This window comes from Papio anubis, chromosome 11, assembly GCF_008728515.1.
Source record: "Papio anubis isolate 15944 chromosome 11, Panubis1.0, whole genome shotgun sequence".
NCBI lineage: Eukaryota > Metazoa > Chordata > Mammalia > Primates > Cercopithecidae > Papio > Papio anubis.
Window position 1 is genome coordinate 68,767,095 of NC_044986.1, and position 10,747 is coordinate 68,777,841.

The 10,747-nt window shown below is 52.2% G+C and overlaps 1 protein-coding gene across 2 annotated transcripts; it reads left to right on the forward strand.

Annotated features, from left to right (window-relative positions):
• The first annotated feature begins 1,854 nt into the window (after positions 1–1,854).
• DDIT4 (DNA damage inducible transcript 4) lies at positions 1,855–3,961 on the forward strand. Of its 2 annotated transcripts, XM_003903794.4 has the most exons (3): positions 1,855–1,996; positions 2,088–2,355; positions 2,630–3,961. In XM_003903794.4, the coding sequence occupies exons 2-3, from the start codon at positions 2,148–2,150 to the stop codon at positions 3,121–3,123; spliced, it is 702 nt and encodes a 233-aa protein (XP_003903843.1). In that variant the 5' UTR covers positions 1,855–1,996; positions 2,088–2,147; the 3' UTR covers positions 3,124–3,961. The 2 variants fall into 2 exon arrangements, with proteins under 2 accessions (XP_003903843.1, XP_017818444.1); XM_017962955.3 differs by having other exon boundaries at positions 1,879–2,355.
• The last annotated feature ends 6,786 nt before the right edge of the window (positions 3,962–10,747 follow it).

Consider the following 10,747-nt stretch of genomic DNA (forward strand, 5'->3'; position numbering starts at 1 on the left):
AAAAAAGAAGAAGAAGAAGAAGAAACATCCCAACTATCTCCTGAGGGTGTTTAGGTGTCCTGCCCCGTCAGCCTGGAGGAAAGGTGAATGTTCTGATGGATTAATTCAGATCTTCTCTCTGGCCAGCAGGAAGATGCACCCATGCAGGTCACCTCTGTAAAGAGTGATTTCAAGAGCATGTCATCTACTCCAGCCCTCCAAGAACTTCATCTAGCCGCCTTGATCCAGTGTCTTTTTATTTATTATTTTTAATTTTTATGTCCCCATTGTTAAGCAATCTGGTGTCTTTCAGGCTCCAACAAGTGACACAGCTTGAAGAATGGGAAGAGAAGGCCGTGAAAGTCCCAGTGGCTCACAAACTATTCCATTCTGCAGCTGTCTTTAAGATGTCTCCTGGATCCCCTGATTTCTTTTTTTATCCATAAATTTGTCTCCATAAGTGGGTCTTCCGCCTGTAAAATGAGAGTAGGGTGCAGGGCTTGGATTCTGGTTCTTTCAGGTTCTAAGTCTTGGCCCAAGTGTCAACTTTTTCTTTTTTCTTTTTAAGTTGGGGTGGGGATGAAGGTTGAGGAGGGCAGTGGCCTGACATCTCCTGCAAGTGTCATTTGTCACGCGAAAGCAAGCCTGACCCGAGGCAAGGCCCGCCTATCTGGTTAGGTTCCTTACTCGCCCCGGGGGCCCTGGGCGTCTGATGTAAGTTTAGCTCCCTCTTCCATCAGGGTCCCCGTGTCCCAGACTGATAAACCTTTAGAGCAATAAAGGTCGAGTCCGTCCCAACCTCCACCCACCTCGGCAACCACTGTTAGCTTCCGAGCACTGCTGCCAGGCCAGATTTCCTGCGGCCCCGCCTGAATGACGAAACAGGGGATGGCCATTGCACTCCCTGGCATTTCCAGAGATCTCGGTCCTCGGTCCTGATGCAACCGTCTGGGTCTTTTACACAAAGCGTTATGCGAGGGCTGGGCGCTAGGACCCGGGGGGCGCCCGGGCAGGGAGGCCCGGCCTCGCTGCCTGCAGTCCGCCGGGCGGGAGGATGGGTCTGTGAGTCCAACTGCTGTGGATCCTCGTTTCCATCCCTGCACTGGGCGCTATGAACCCAGGCCCATCCACACTCCTCTAACCACTCTCCTCAAGCCTTCTCCTTGGGAGCAGTTAGAAGGTGGAAGCGGATAGGGTTTGGGAGGCAGGGATCCCCATTAACCCATGTCCTGGGGCTGTAGAGTAACGCCAGGATGGGCAGGTGGGGCCTTAGGGAAGCAGCAGCATGGTGCCCGGAGCTGCCCAGTTTGTGGACCCCACCCCCATATTCCGACCCTTTGCATAGCAGGAATAGAGTGGGTAAGGGCGCGAGGGCAGGCCGGGCTAACGTCTGCTCCCGCGCCGCCGTCCCACGGGCATTCCCCCCGTGTGTTCCCAGTTGTGCCCGAAGCTTTAGGATCCAAGACGCTGGGGGCAACCATTTTCCTTGCCCGCCGCCCCCTCACGCTTCCCTGCCTCTCCTCCTAGCCTGGTCACGGGCTGTCCCCTCCCCCAGCAATGCAACCCTATAATAAACAAGTCTTTCCTTGATCCTCCCCTGCCGCGAGCGCCCTCGGGGACCTTGGCAGCTGCAGCCGCCGCGGATCCTTTCCAGAAAGGGGGCGTGGCGGTGGGTCGGGGTTCGGCTGCGAGCGTTCTGGGGCTCAATGGAGGCGGGGCCCGGCCGCTGTCACCGGGCAGGAGAGAACGTTGCTTACGTGCGCCCGGAGTCCATTGGCCAAGGCGGGCCACACTCCCGGGTCTGGATTGGGTCGTGGCGCAGAGAAGGCGTGGCCTTGCCGCGCTAGTCCTTATAGGCTGCTCCGCGCTGGTGCTAGGGAGCAGCAGGCCAAGGGGGAGGTGCGAGTGTGGAGCAGGGACAGGTCTGGGCAGCTCTCGGTGGTTGGCACCGGTTCGCACACCCATTCGAGCGGCAGGACGCACTTGTCTTAGCAGTTTTCGCTGGCCGCGCTAGCTGGTGAGCGTCCCTTCTGTGTGTGGGTCCTAGAGCTCGCGGTCTGGTCTGGTCCCCAGACTGACGCCTGGTCGGTGACCCTCTTGTCTTACAGCGGCTTCTACGCTCCGGCACTCTGTGCTCATCAGCAAACGCCCTGGCGTCTGTCCTCACTATGCCTAGCCTTTGGGACCGCTTCTCGTCGTCGTCGTCCACCTCGTCTTCGCCCTCGTCCTTGTCCGGAACTCCCACCCCAGATCGGCCGCCGCGCTCAGCCTGGGGGTCGGCGGCCCGAGAGGAGGGGTTTGACCGCTCCACGAGCCTGGAGAGCTCGGACTGCGAGTCCCTGGACAGCAGCAACAGTGGCTTCGGGCCGGAGGAAGGTGAGCGGTGGGCGGGTGCCGACGCGACTCGAGGGGCCGGGAAGGTGGGGAAGCCCCGGTGCTGGAAGGGGTCAGAACCACCTTGGCTTCCTATCCCATCGGGACCCAGATTGCTTGGGGGCAGGGGGAATTGGAGTATTTAGGTGAGTGAGGCGGAAACTGAGGCACGGAGTGGGAAGGAGCGTTGGTTTCTTAAGGAAACAGCACCTCCCCCGCCTGTGCGTTTCCTTTTGAAGCCGCTCTAATACCCCTTCCTGTGTGCTCTCCTTTCCAGACTCGGCTTACCTAGATGGAGTGTCGTTGCCCGACTTCGAGCTGCTCAGTGACCCTGAGGATGAACACCTGTGTGCCAACCTGATGCAGCTGCTGCAGGAGAGCCTGGCCCAGGCGCGTCTGGGCTCGCGGCGCCCTGCGCGCCTGCTGATGCCTGGCCAGCTGGTGAGCCAGGTGGGCAAAGAACTACTACGCCTGGCCTACAGCGAGCCGTGCGGCCTGCGGGGGGCGCTGCTGGACGTCTGCGTGGAGCAGGGCAAGAGCTGCCACAGCGTGGGCCAGCTGGCACTCGACCCCAGCCTGGTGCCCACCTTCCAGCTGACCCTCGTGCTGCGCCTGGACTCACGACTCTGGCCCAAGATCCAAGGGCTGTTTAGCTCCGCCAACTCTCCCTTCCTCCCTGGCTTCAGCCAGTCCCTGACTCTGAGCACTGGCTTTCGAGTCATCAAGAAGAAGCTGTACAGCTCGGAACAGCTGCTCATTGAGGAGTGTTGAACTTCAACCTGCGGGGGCTGATAGTGCCCCCCAAGGCAGAGACAGCTGAACTTTTGGGGTGGAGACTAGAGGCAGGAGCTGAGGGACTGATTCCTGTGGTTGGAAAACTGAGGCAGCCACCTAAGGTGGAGGTGGGGGAACAGTGCTTCCCAGGAAGTTCATTGAGTTGTGTGCAGGTGGCTGTGCATTGGGGACACATACCCCTCAGTACTGTAGCATGAAACAAAGGCTTAGGGGCCAACAAGGCTTCCAGCTGGATGTGTGTGTAGCATGTACCTTATTATTTTTGTTACTGACAGTTAACAGTGGTGTGACAGCCAGAGAGCAGCTGGGCTGCTCAGGCCTCGGCCTGGCCCAGGGTGAAAGGGCACGTGCTCCTCAGAGCAGCCAGAGGGAGGGGGGAGGTCGTGGAGGTGGTTTGTGTATCTTACTGGTCTGAAGGGACCAAGTGTGTTGTTTGTTTGTTTTGTATCTTTTGTCTTTCTGATCGGAGCATCACTACTGACCTGTTGTAGGCAGCTATCTTACAGACGCATGAATGTAAGAGTAGGAAGGGGTGGGTGTCAGGGATCACTTGGGATCTTTGACACTTGAAAAAATACACCTGGGAGCTGCATTCAACCCTTCCCCCACCGTGTGCTGTGGAGTTGAGCTGGGAGGGAGGGGCCGAGAGGGTGGGGGCTGGAACCCCTCCCTGGGAGGAGTGCCATCCGGGTCTTCCATCTAGAACTGTTTACATGAAGGTAAGATACTCACTGTTCATGAATACACTTGATGTTCAAGTATTAAGACCTATGCAATATTTTTTACTTTTCTAATAAACATGTTTGTTAAAACAGTTGGTTGAGTCTCTCATCAGTGCCATGAAGTGAAAAGGAGGGAGATGGGTGCTAGTGAAAGGCAGGTCTCATCAGGCCCTGGGGTTCACCTGTGTGTTCCTCCGTCCCTTTCTGGGACTGCCTGCCAGCCTGGTGACAGAGGTATGTGTACCGTGTGCCATCTGTGCCAAGAACCCTTGGCTCTGTGCTGGCTGAAGCTACTAGGAGAACACTGGAAACCCCTGAAGGTAGGGGGTGAGTCAGACCTCCCACCATGCCAGAGTCTCCAGAGGGAGAACTCACCTGGCTGCCCAAGTTAGAAGGCCCAGACAGGAGGGCCCACTGAGCCCAAGGTCTTTAACAAACAGTGAAAGAACTAGAAAATACCTTTTTTCTTTCTGGGAGAAAAAATCACAGTTGTTTTGCCATCATGAAAATTACAAATCTTATCTCTGGATATGAAAAGGCTAAGAGGGGGAGTTTGAAAAAGGCTACTTAGGTCATGCCTCTCACTGGACAAGGAACCAAGGGGGCGTGAGCTGCCACTGGAAGGAAGTCTGGACCAGGCGGGTGCAGAACTGCCTGCACACACACAGGTGAGGGAAGGAGTGCTAATGGCTTAGAGAGCAAGGAGATAGCAGGCCTATTTTAACGATGCCTTGGGTCACCCAGATGCCCTCTATGCACCTGCTGTCCCAGTCACTTGGGATGCTGAAACCAGAGGATTGCTTGAGTCCAGGAGTTCAAGGCTGCAGCCTGGGTGACAGCAAGACCCTGTCTCTAAAAACAAAACAAAAGATTCATTGTGCACTCTGGGTCCTAAGTTCCTTATCAGAGAAATTGGCAAATTGGGGTTGGGCCAGATGAAGTCCAAGGCCTTTCCCCCTTCTTCCCTGGGACTACATCCACCCACACCAACTGGCCTTTGGAGAGTTCTTATCTCCCTTGTTTCTCTTCCTGGTCACAGACAGGCCTTGTTTGCTCAAGACTGTAAAACAGTGGTTCTTCCACTTGAGTGTGTGTAATCAGATCACATGGGCCCTCCTGGAGATTCTCAGTGCATCTGGGCCAGGGCCCCAGAAATCTGCATTTACATCAGGGATTCCAATGGAGGGTCCTAAACTTTATGACGACTTGGAAGACCCACCTCCCTTTGGTAGAACTGAATGACTTGGTCCCTGAAATGAATAAACTTGGGTTGGAAGTGCATTTGGAAATGGATAGTGAGAACAGTGAAGATGCCCAGAGCAGTGTTAGGAAAGCCCTCACATCCATTTTCTTAGCACATACTCCTAATAGCCACCCTGTGAGGAGTGGGTGGGGCGGCAGGGGTTTGTAATGTTTTACAAATTAGTAAATGGAGGCCCAAGCCCTGGAATGGTCATCTTCTTGGATAAGGGCTGACTTTGTCCACTGCCAGCCTCTTGAGATTCAGGGCTGAGAGTGAAGCAAGCTTGACACCTGGGCTGAGTCTGAAGGGCACTTTCCCAGGAACTGAGATATGTGCCAATGCTCATGACCCTGCCTCCGCAGTCTCAAAAGAGAAGCAAGGAAACAATTGTCTGTCTTCAGAGTAGACAGACTCTACTCTGAAGTGATGGATTGGTCAGCATTAGCCGCTTTCCAAGCCAAGGATGCAGCTGAGCCCAGCACCGCACCTTTTCTTAGATAGTCAGACTGAGGCCAAATCAAAGCTTGGGTTCCCAAGCTAGCTCAGCTGAGATACCCTCTCCCAGAGCCAAACTGGTTTTCCTCATTCTCACCGGGCCTGAAAATCCTCCTGCAGCAGGACAGAAGGGTCCGCAAGTGGGAACCCTGTAGCTTGAGTCTGGGTGAAAGGGAAGAGGCTTGCTGAGGCCCAAGACAGTTCTGGGTACTGAGGTCTCCTAAGATGTGGCAGGGAGCTTTGCTCCAGGTACTGGACTCCCTAAGAGAAAATGGGGCAGGCTTATTTGTTGCTAAGCCGGAAAGCTAAGAAAGCTTATAAACATTCCACACATAGGCCGGGCGCTGGTGGTCAAGCCTGTAATCCCAGCACTTTGGGAGGCCGGATATGGATCACGAGGTCAGGAGACGAGACCATCCTGGCTAACACGGTGAAACCCCGGCTCTACTAAGAAATACAAAAATAGCCGGGCTTAGGTGGCAGCCTGTAGTCCCAGCTACCGGGAAGCTGAGGCCGAGAATGGCGCGGACCTCGGGAGCAGGCGGAGCTGGCAGTGAGCTGAGATCCGCCACTGCACTCCAGCCTGGCGACAGCGCCGAGACTCGCCCTGCAAAAAAAAAAAAAAAAAAAAAAGACTCCACATCCTAACTTTGGCCAGGCGCCGGTGGTCAATGCCTGTAATCCCAGCACTGGGAGGCCGGGATGGGCGGATCACGCAGGTCAGGAGATCGAGACTATCCAGACTAACACGGTGAAACCCCATCTAAGTAAAAATACAAAAAATTAGTCAAGGCAGGGTGGGCACCAGTAGTCCCAGCTACTCAGGAGGCTGAGGCAGGAGAATGGCTGGAACCTAGGAGGCAGAGCTTGCAGTGAGTTGACACCACTGCACTCCAGCCTGGCACAGAGCGAGACTCTGTCTCAAAAAAAAAAAAAAAAAAAATCAACTTTGGTAAATGCTTTCAGAAATTGTCCTATTTAGTGAGACCCTATCTGATAAAGAAAGAAAGGAAGGAAAGAAAAAAAAAAAAGAAAGGAAAGGAAAGGGGAAAGGAAAAAGGAAGGGAAAGGAAAGGAAAAAGACTGCCCTATTTGGCCTGGAAAATGTGCACTGATTACCTCCCTTTATACAGGATTCCCTCTCTTATCTATTTTCCACCTCATCGGGTCAATGCTCTAGAACCTGCAATGGTTCCCTATTGCCAGATTCCACTGCTGGCCTTTTAGGACATTCGGTGTTGGGCCCTATACTCCCTACTGAGGCTTACTTCCCACCATTCCCCTTAATTGGGGCAAGTCAGTCTGGACTGCCCTTTTCTCTAGCCCCAGACTCTGCTCATTCTAGTGCCTTCCACCAAGGATATGGTTCCTGTGTTTTGCTGGCAAGCCCTGTCCTTTAAGGCCTAGAGCAAGTTCCAGCCTTTTTATGGCTCTTTTCTGCCTCCCCTCCCCGCATCTTTCACAATTGCAGTGTGAAAACATGGCATACAATGATCTCATTGTATGCGCTTGTTTTGCATCCCCCTAGCTCTATAGAACACCCCTAGGTTCTCCTCAGGCCTGGCACACAGTGGTTAATTAAGCATTGGCTGTCTGAGCCTTGGGTCATGCCCTCTCTCTAAGCTCAGAGAACATAAGATTCCCTCACCAGCCTCAGACTCAGGCTACGAGGAGAGGAGGGCAGGGTTAGAAAGAGTTGTTGTTGCTTTTTGTTTTTTGTTTTTTCATTAGCCTACCACCTAGTTTAGAGGAATATTAAAGGCTAAAGTCATGGAAGGGAGGTAGTGTCGTTAGTGGCTAAAGCCACTTGCATTAGTGAAATCTGGATTCAAATCCCAGTTCAGCCATTTCCTAGCCAATGACCTGGGGCAAGTCACCTTACCTCTCTAAGCTTCAGTTTCCTCATCTGTAAAGTGGGAATGACAGTGAGGAAATGATATATATAACAACATTACTAAGGCCCCTTGTGGGTCTTATGACTGGATAGATAAGATGCCCATGACTGGATAGAGATGGCAGCCTGAGCATGGCAGGGCTGGCTGCACAGCAAGTGCCTTTAATAGGGACCACCCTTTGATTCCTGTTCCCTCTTGTCTTACGTTCCTCTAACAGCTTTTCAAAGTTACCATCTTAACAGCCACATTGGCTGGGTGCCGGTGGCTCATGCCTGTAATCCCAGCACTTTGGAAGGCCAAGGTGGGGGGATCACTTGAGTCCCAGAGTTCAAGACCAGCCTGAGCAACACAGTGAGACCCCTCTAATTAAATAAATAAACAAACAAACAAATCAATAAATAAATTTTTAACAGCCATGTCAACATACAACCTTAATGAATTCAAAAGAAAAACAAGGCTGGGCGTGGTGGTGGGCGCCTGTAATCCTAGCACTTTGGGAGACTGAGGCAGGAGAATCACGTGAACCCGGGAGGCGGAGGTTGCAGTGAGCCCAGATCTCACTCCAGCCTGGGAGACAGAGCGAGACTCCGTCTCAAAAAAACCAAAAAAACCAAAAACCAAACAAAAAGGCTGGGTGCAGTGGCTCACACCTGTAATCCCAGCACTTTAGGAGGCCGAGGCGGGTGGATCACTTGAGCTCAGGAATTTGAGACCAGCCTGGCCAACATGGTGAAATCCTGTCTCTACTAAAAATACAAAAATTGACTGGGTGTGGTGGCACATGCATGTGGACCCAGCTATTTGAGAGGCTGAGGCAGGAGAATCCCTTCAACTCAGAGGTGGAGGTTACATATAGTGAGCTGAGATCGCGCCACTGCACTCCAGCCCGGGAGACACAGCAAGACTCAGTCGCAAAAAAAAAAAAAAGAAGAAAAGAAAAGAAAGAAAACCAAACTCTCCACCTGGGGGGATGTGTTCAGACAGCTATACTTCTAAGTTGCATTATTCTAATTCTGGTACATATTAAGCATTATATATAAGGTTCCTTTAGGCCAGCCGTGGTGGCTCATGCCTGTAATCCCAGCACTTTGGGAGGCTGAGATAGGTGGATCACCTGAGGTCAGGAGTTTGAGATCAGCCTGACCAACATGGTGAAACCCTGTCTCTACTAAAACCAGAACAATTTGCCAGGCCATGATGGTGTGTGCCTGTAGTCCCAGGTACTCAGGAGGCTGAGGAAGGAGAATCATCTGAACCCAGGAGACAGAGGTGGCAGTGAGCCAAGATCGTGCCACTGGGCAAGAGCAAGACTCCGTTAAAAAAAAAAAAAAAAAAATTCCTTTAATTCCACTTCATGGATCAGGAGGAAATGCCAAGGGGCAGAGGAGCTCAGTGAGGGATCTGCAGGACTAAGATGAGCAGTGTGTGGTCTCCTACCTCTGGGGCCTTCCGTTCAACCCCCACAATCCCTACCAGTTTCCCAGCTTAGGTGCAGCCTGGGTCAGCCACATCCTACTTTGGCTGCTGGAGGAAGCCAAGTACTGCTGGGGCACCCCAGAGGAAGCTGAGGAAACGTGGGCACAAAAACCAGGCCCAATTAATAGACCATTACAGGACTCTGTAATTATCCCGAAATGGAAGGGCTTTTTATGAAGGAATCACAAATCAGAGAGAAAACCATTAACCCTAGACGTGCCCATGCAGGGGCCCAGCTGAAGAGCCTCCATCTTGATCCCAGCCATGGGCAGCTTTATGGAAACTTCTGGGGCAGCGTATGCAGCCTGTGGCCACATGGAGCTGGTGGCTCTGAATGTAGAGGTTGGTGGGCTGCATTTACTCGGCCACTCATTTATTCATTCAACCTATGTACCGTATAAATAGGTCCATGTGGGCTGCAAGAGAAAGCCAAAGTAAGTAGGAACCCTTAAGAAGCTGTTATCAAAATGTTCTTTTGGCCGGGCACAGAGGCTCACACCTGTAATCCCAGCACTTCGGGAGGCTGAGGCAGGCTGATCATCTGAGGTCAGGAGTTTGAGACCAGCCTGGCCAACATGGTGAAACCCTGTCTCTATTAAAAATACAAAAAATTATCTAGGTGTGGTCGTGGGCACCTGTAATCCCAGCCACTCGGGAGGCTGAGACATGAGAATCGCTTGAACCCAGGAGACAGAGGTTGCAGCCAGCCGAGATGGCGCCATTGCACTCTAGCCCAGATGACAAGAGCGAAACTCCATCTCAAAAAAAAAAGTTATCACACACACACACACACACAATCACACACACCTACATAATCACACATACTTTTAATAAGTAAAACATGGGGCATAAGGAGAAGAGAAAATGGGCTTGCACTCAAATCTCCCTATCCCTAATTTCCCAGGAAAAACGTTTTTTTCGAGACAGAGTCTAGCCCTGTTGCCCAGGCTGGAGTACAGTGGTGTGATCTTGGCTTAGTGCAACCTCACCTCCTGAGTTTAAGCAATTCTTCTGCCTCAGCCTCCCGAGTAGCTGGGATTACAGGCGCCTGCCACCACGCCCAGCTAATTTTTGTATTTTTTAGTAAAGACGGAGTTTCACTGTGTTGGCCCGTCTCACCTCGAACTCCTGACTTCGTGATCCGCCCCCCTCAGCCTCCCAAAGTGCTACAAGCGTGAGCCAGGAAAAACCTTTAAAGTATATAAGATATGTAATTATATAAAATGAAACTAATTGAACTGTATACTTTAAATTGACTAATTTTACTGAATGGGCTGGGTATGGTAGCTCAGTACTTTTGGAGGTTGAGATGGGCAGAGGTGGCCAACACGGTGAAACCCTGTCTCTACAAAAAATACAAAAATTAGCTGGGCGTGGTGATATACACTTGTACACACAGTTACTTGGGAGGCTGAGGTGGGAGGATTGCTTGAACCTAGGGAGGTTGAGGTTGTGTCACTGCACTCCAGCCTGAGTGACAGAGACCCTGTCTCAAGAAAAAAATAACTTTTGTGTTTTTTTTGAGACAGAGTCTCACTCTGTTGCCCAAGCTGGAGTGCAGTGGCGCCATCTCGGCTCACTGTAACCTTTGCCTCCCACATTCAAGCGATTTCTCCTGTCTCGGTCTCCCTAGTAGGTGGGACTACAGGTGCCCCCCACCACACCGGGCTAATTTTTGTACTTTTAGTAGAGAAGAAGTTTCACCCTGTTGGCCAGGCTGGTCTCGAACTCCTGACCTCAAGTGATCTGCCCGCCTCAGCCTCCCAAAG

Excerpts from the sequence above, each read along its gene's own strand:
- DDIT4 (XM_003903794.4), top strand. The coding sequence starts at position 2,148 with ATGCCTAGCCTTTGGGACCGCTTCTCGTCGTCGTCGTCCACCTCGTCT. Across the intron at positions 2,356-2,629 it reads TGGCTTCGGGCCGGAGGAAG|ACTCGGCTTACCTAGATGGA; the intron begins GTGAGCGGTGGG and ends TCTCCTTTCCAG.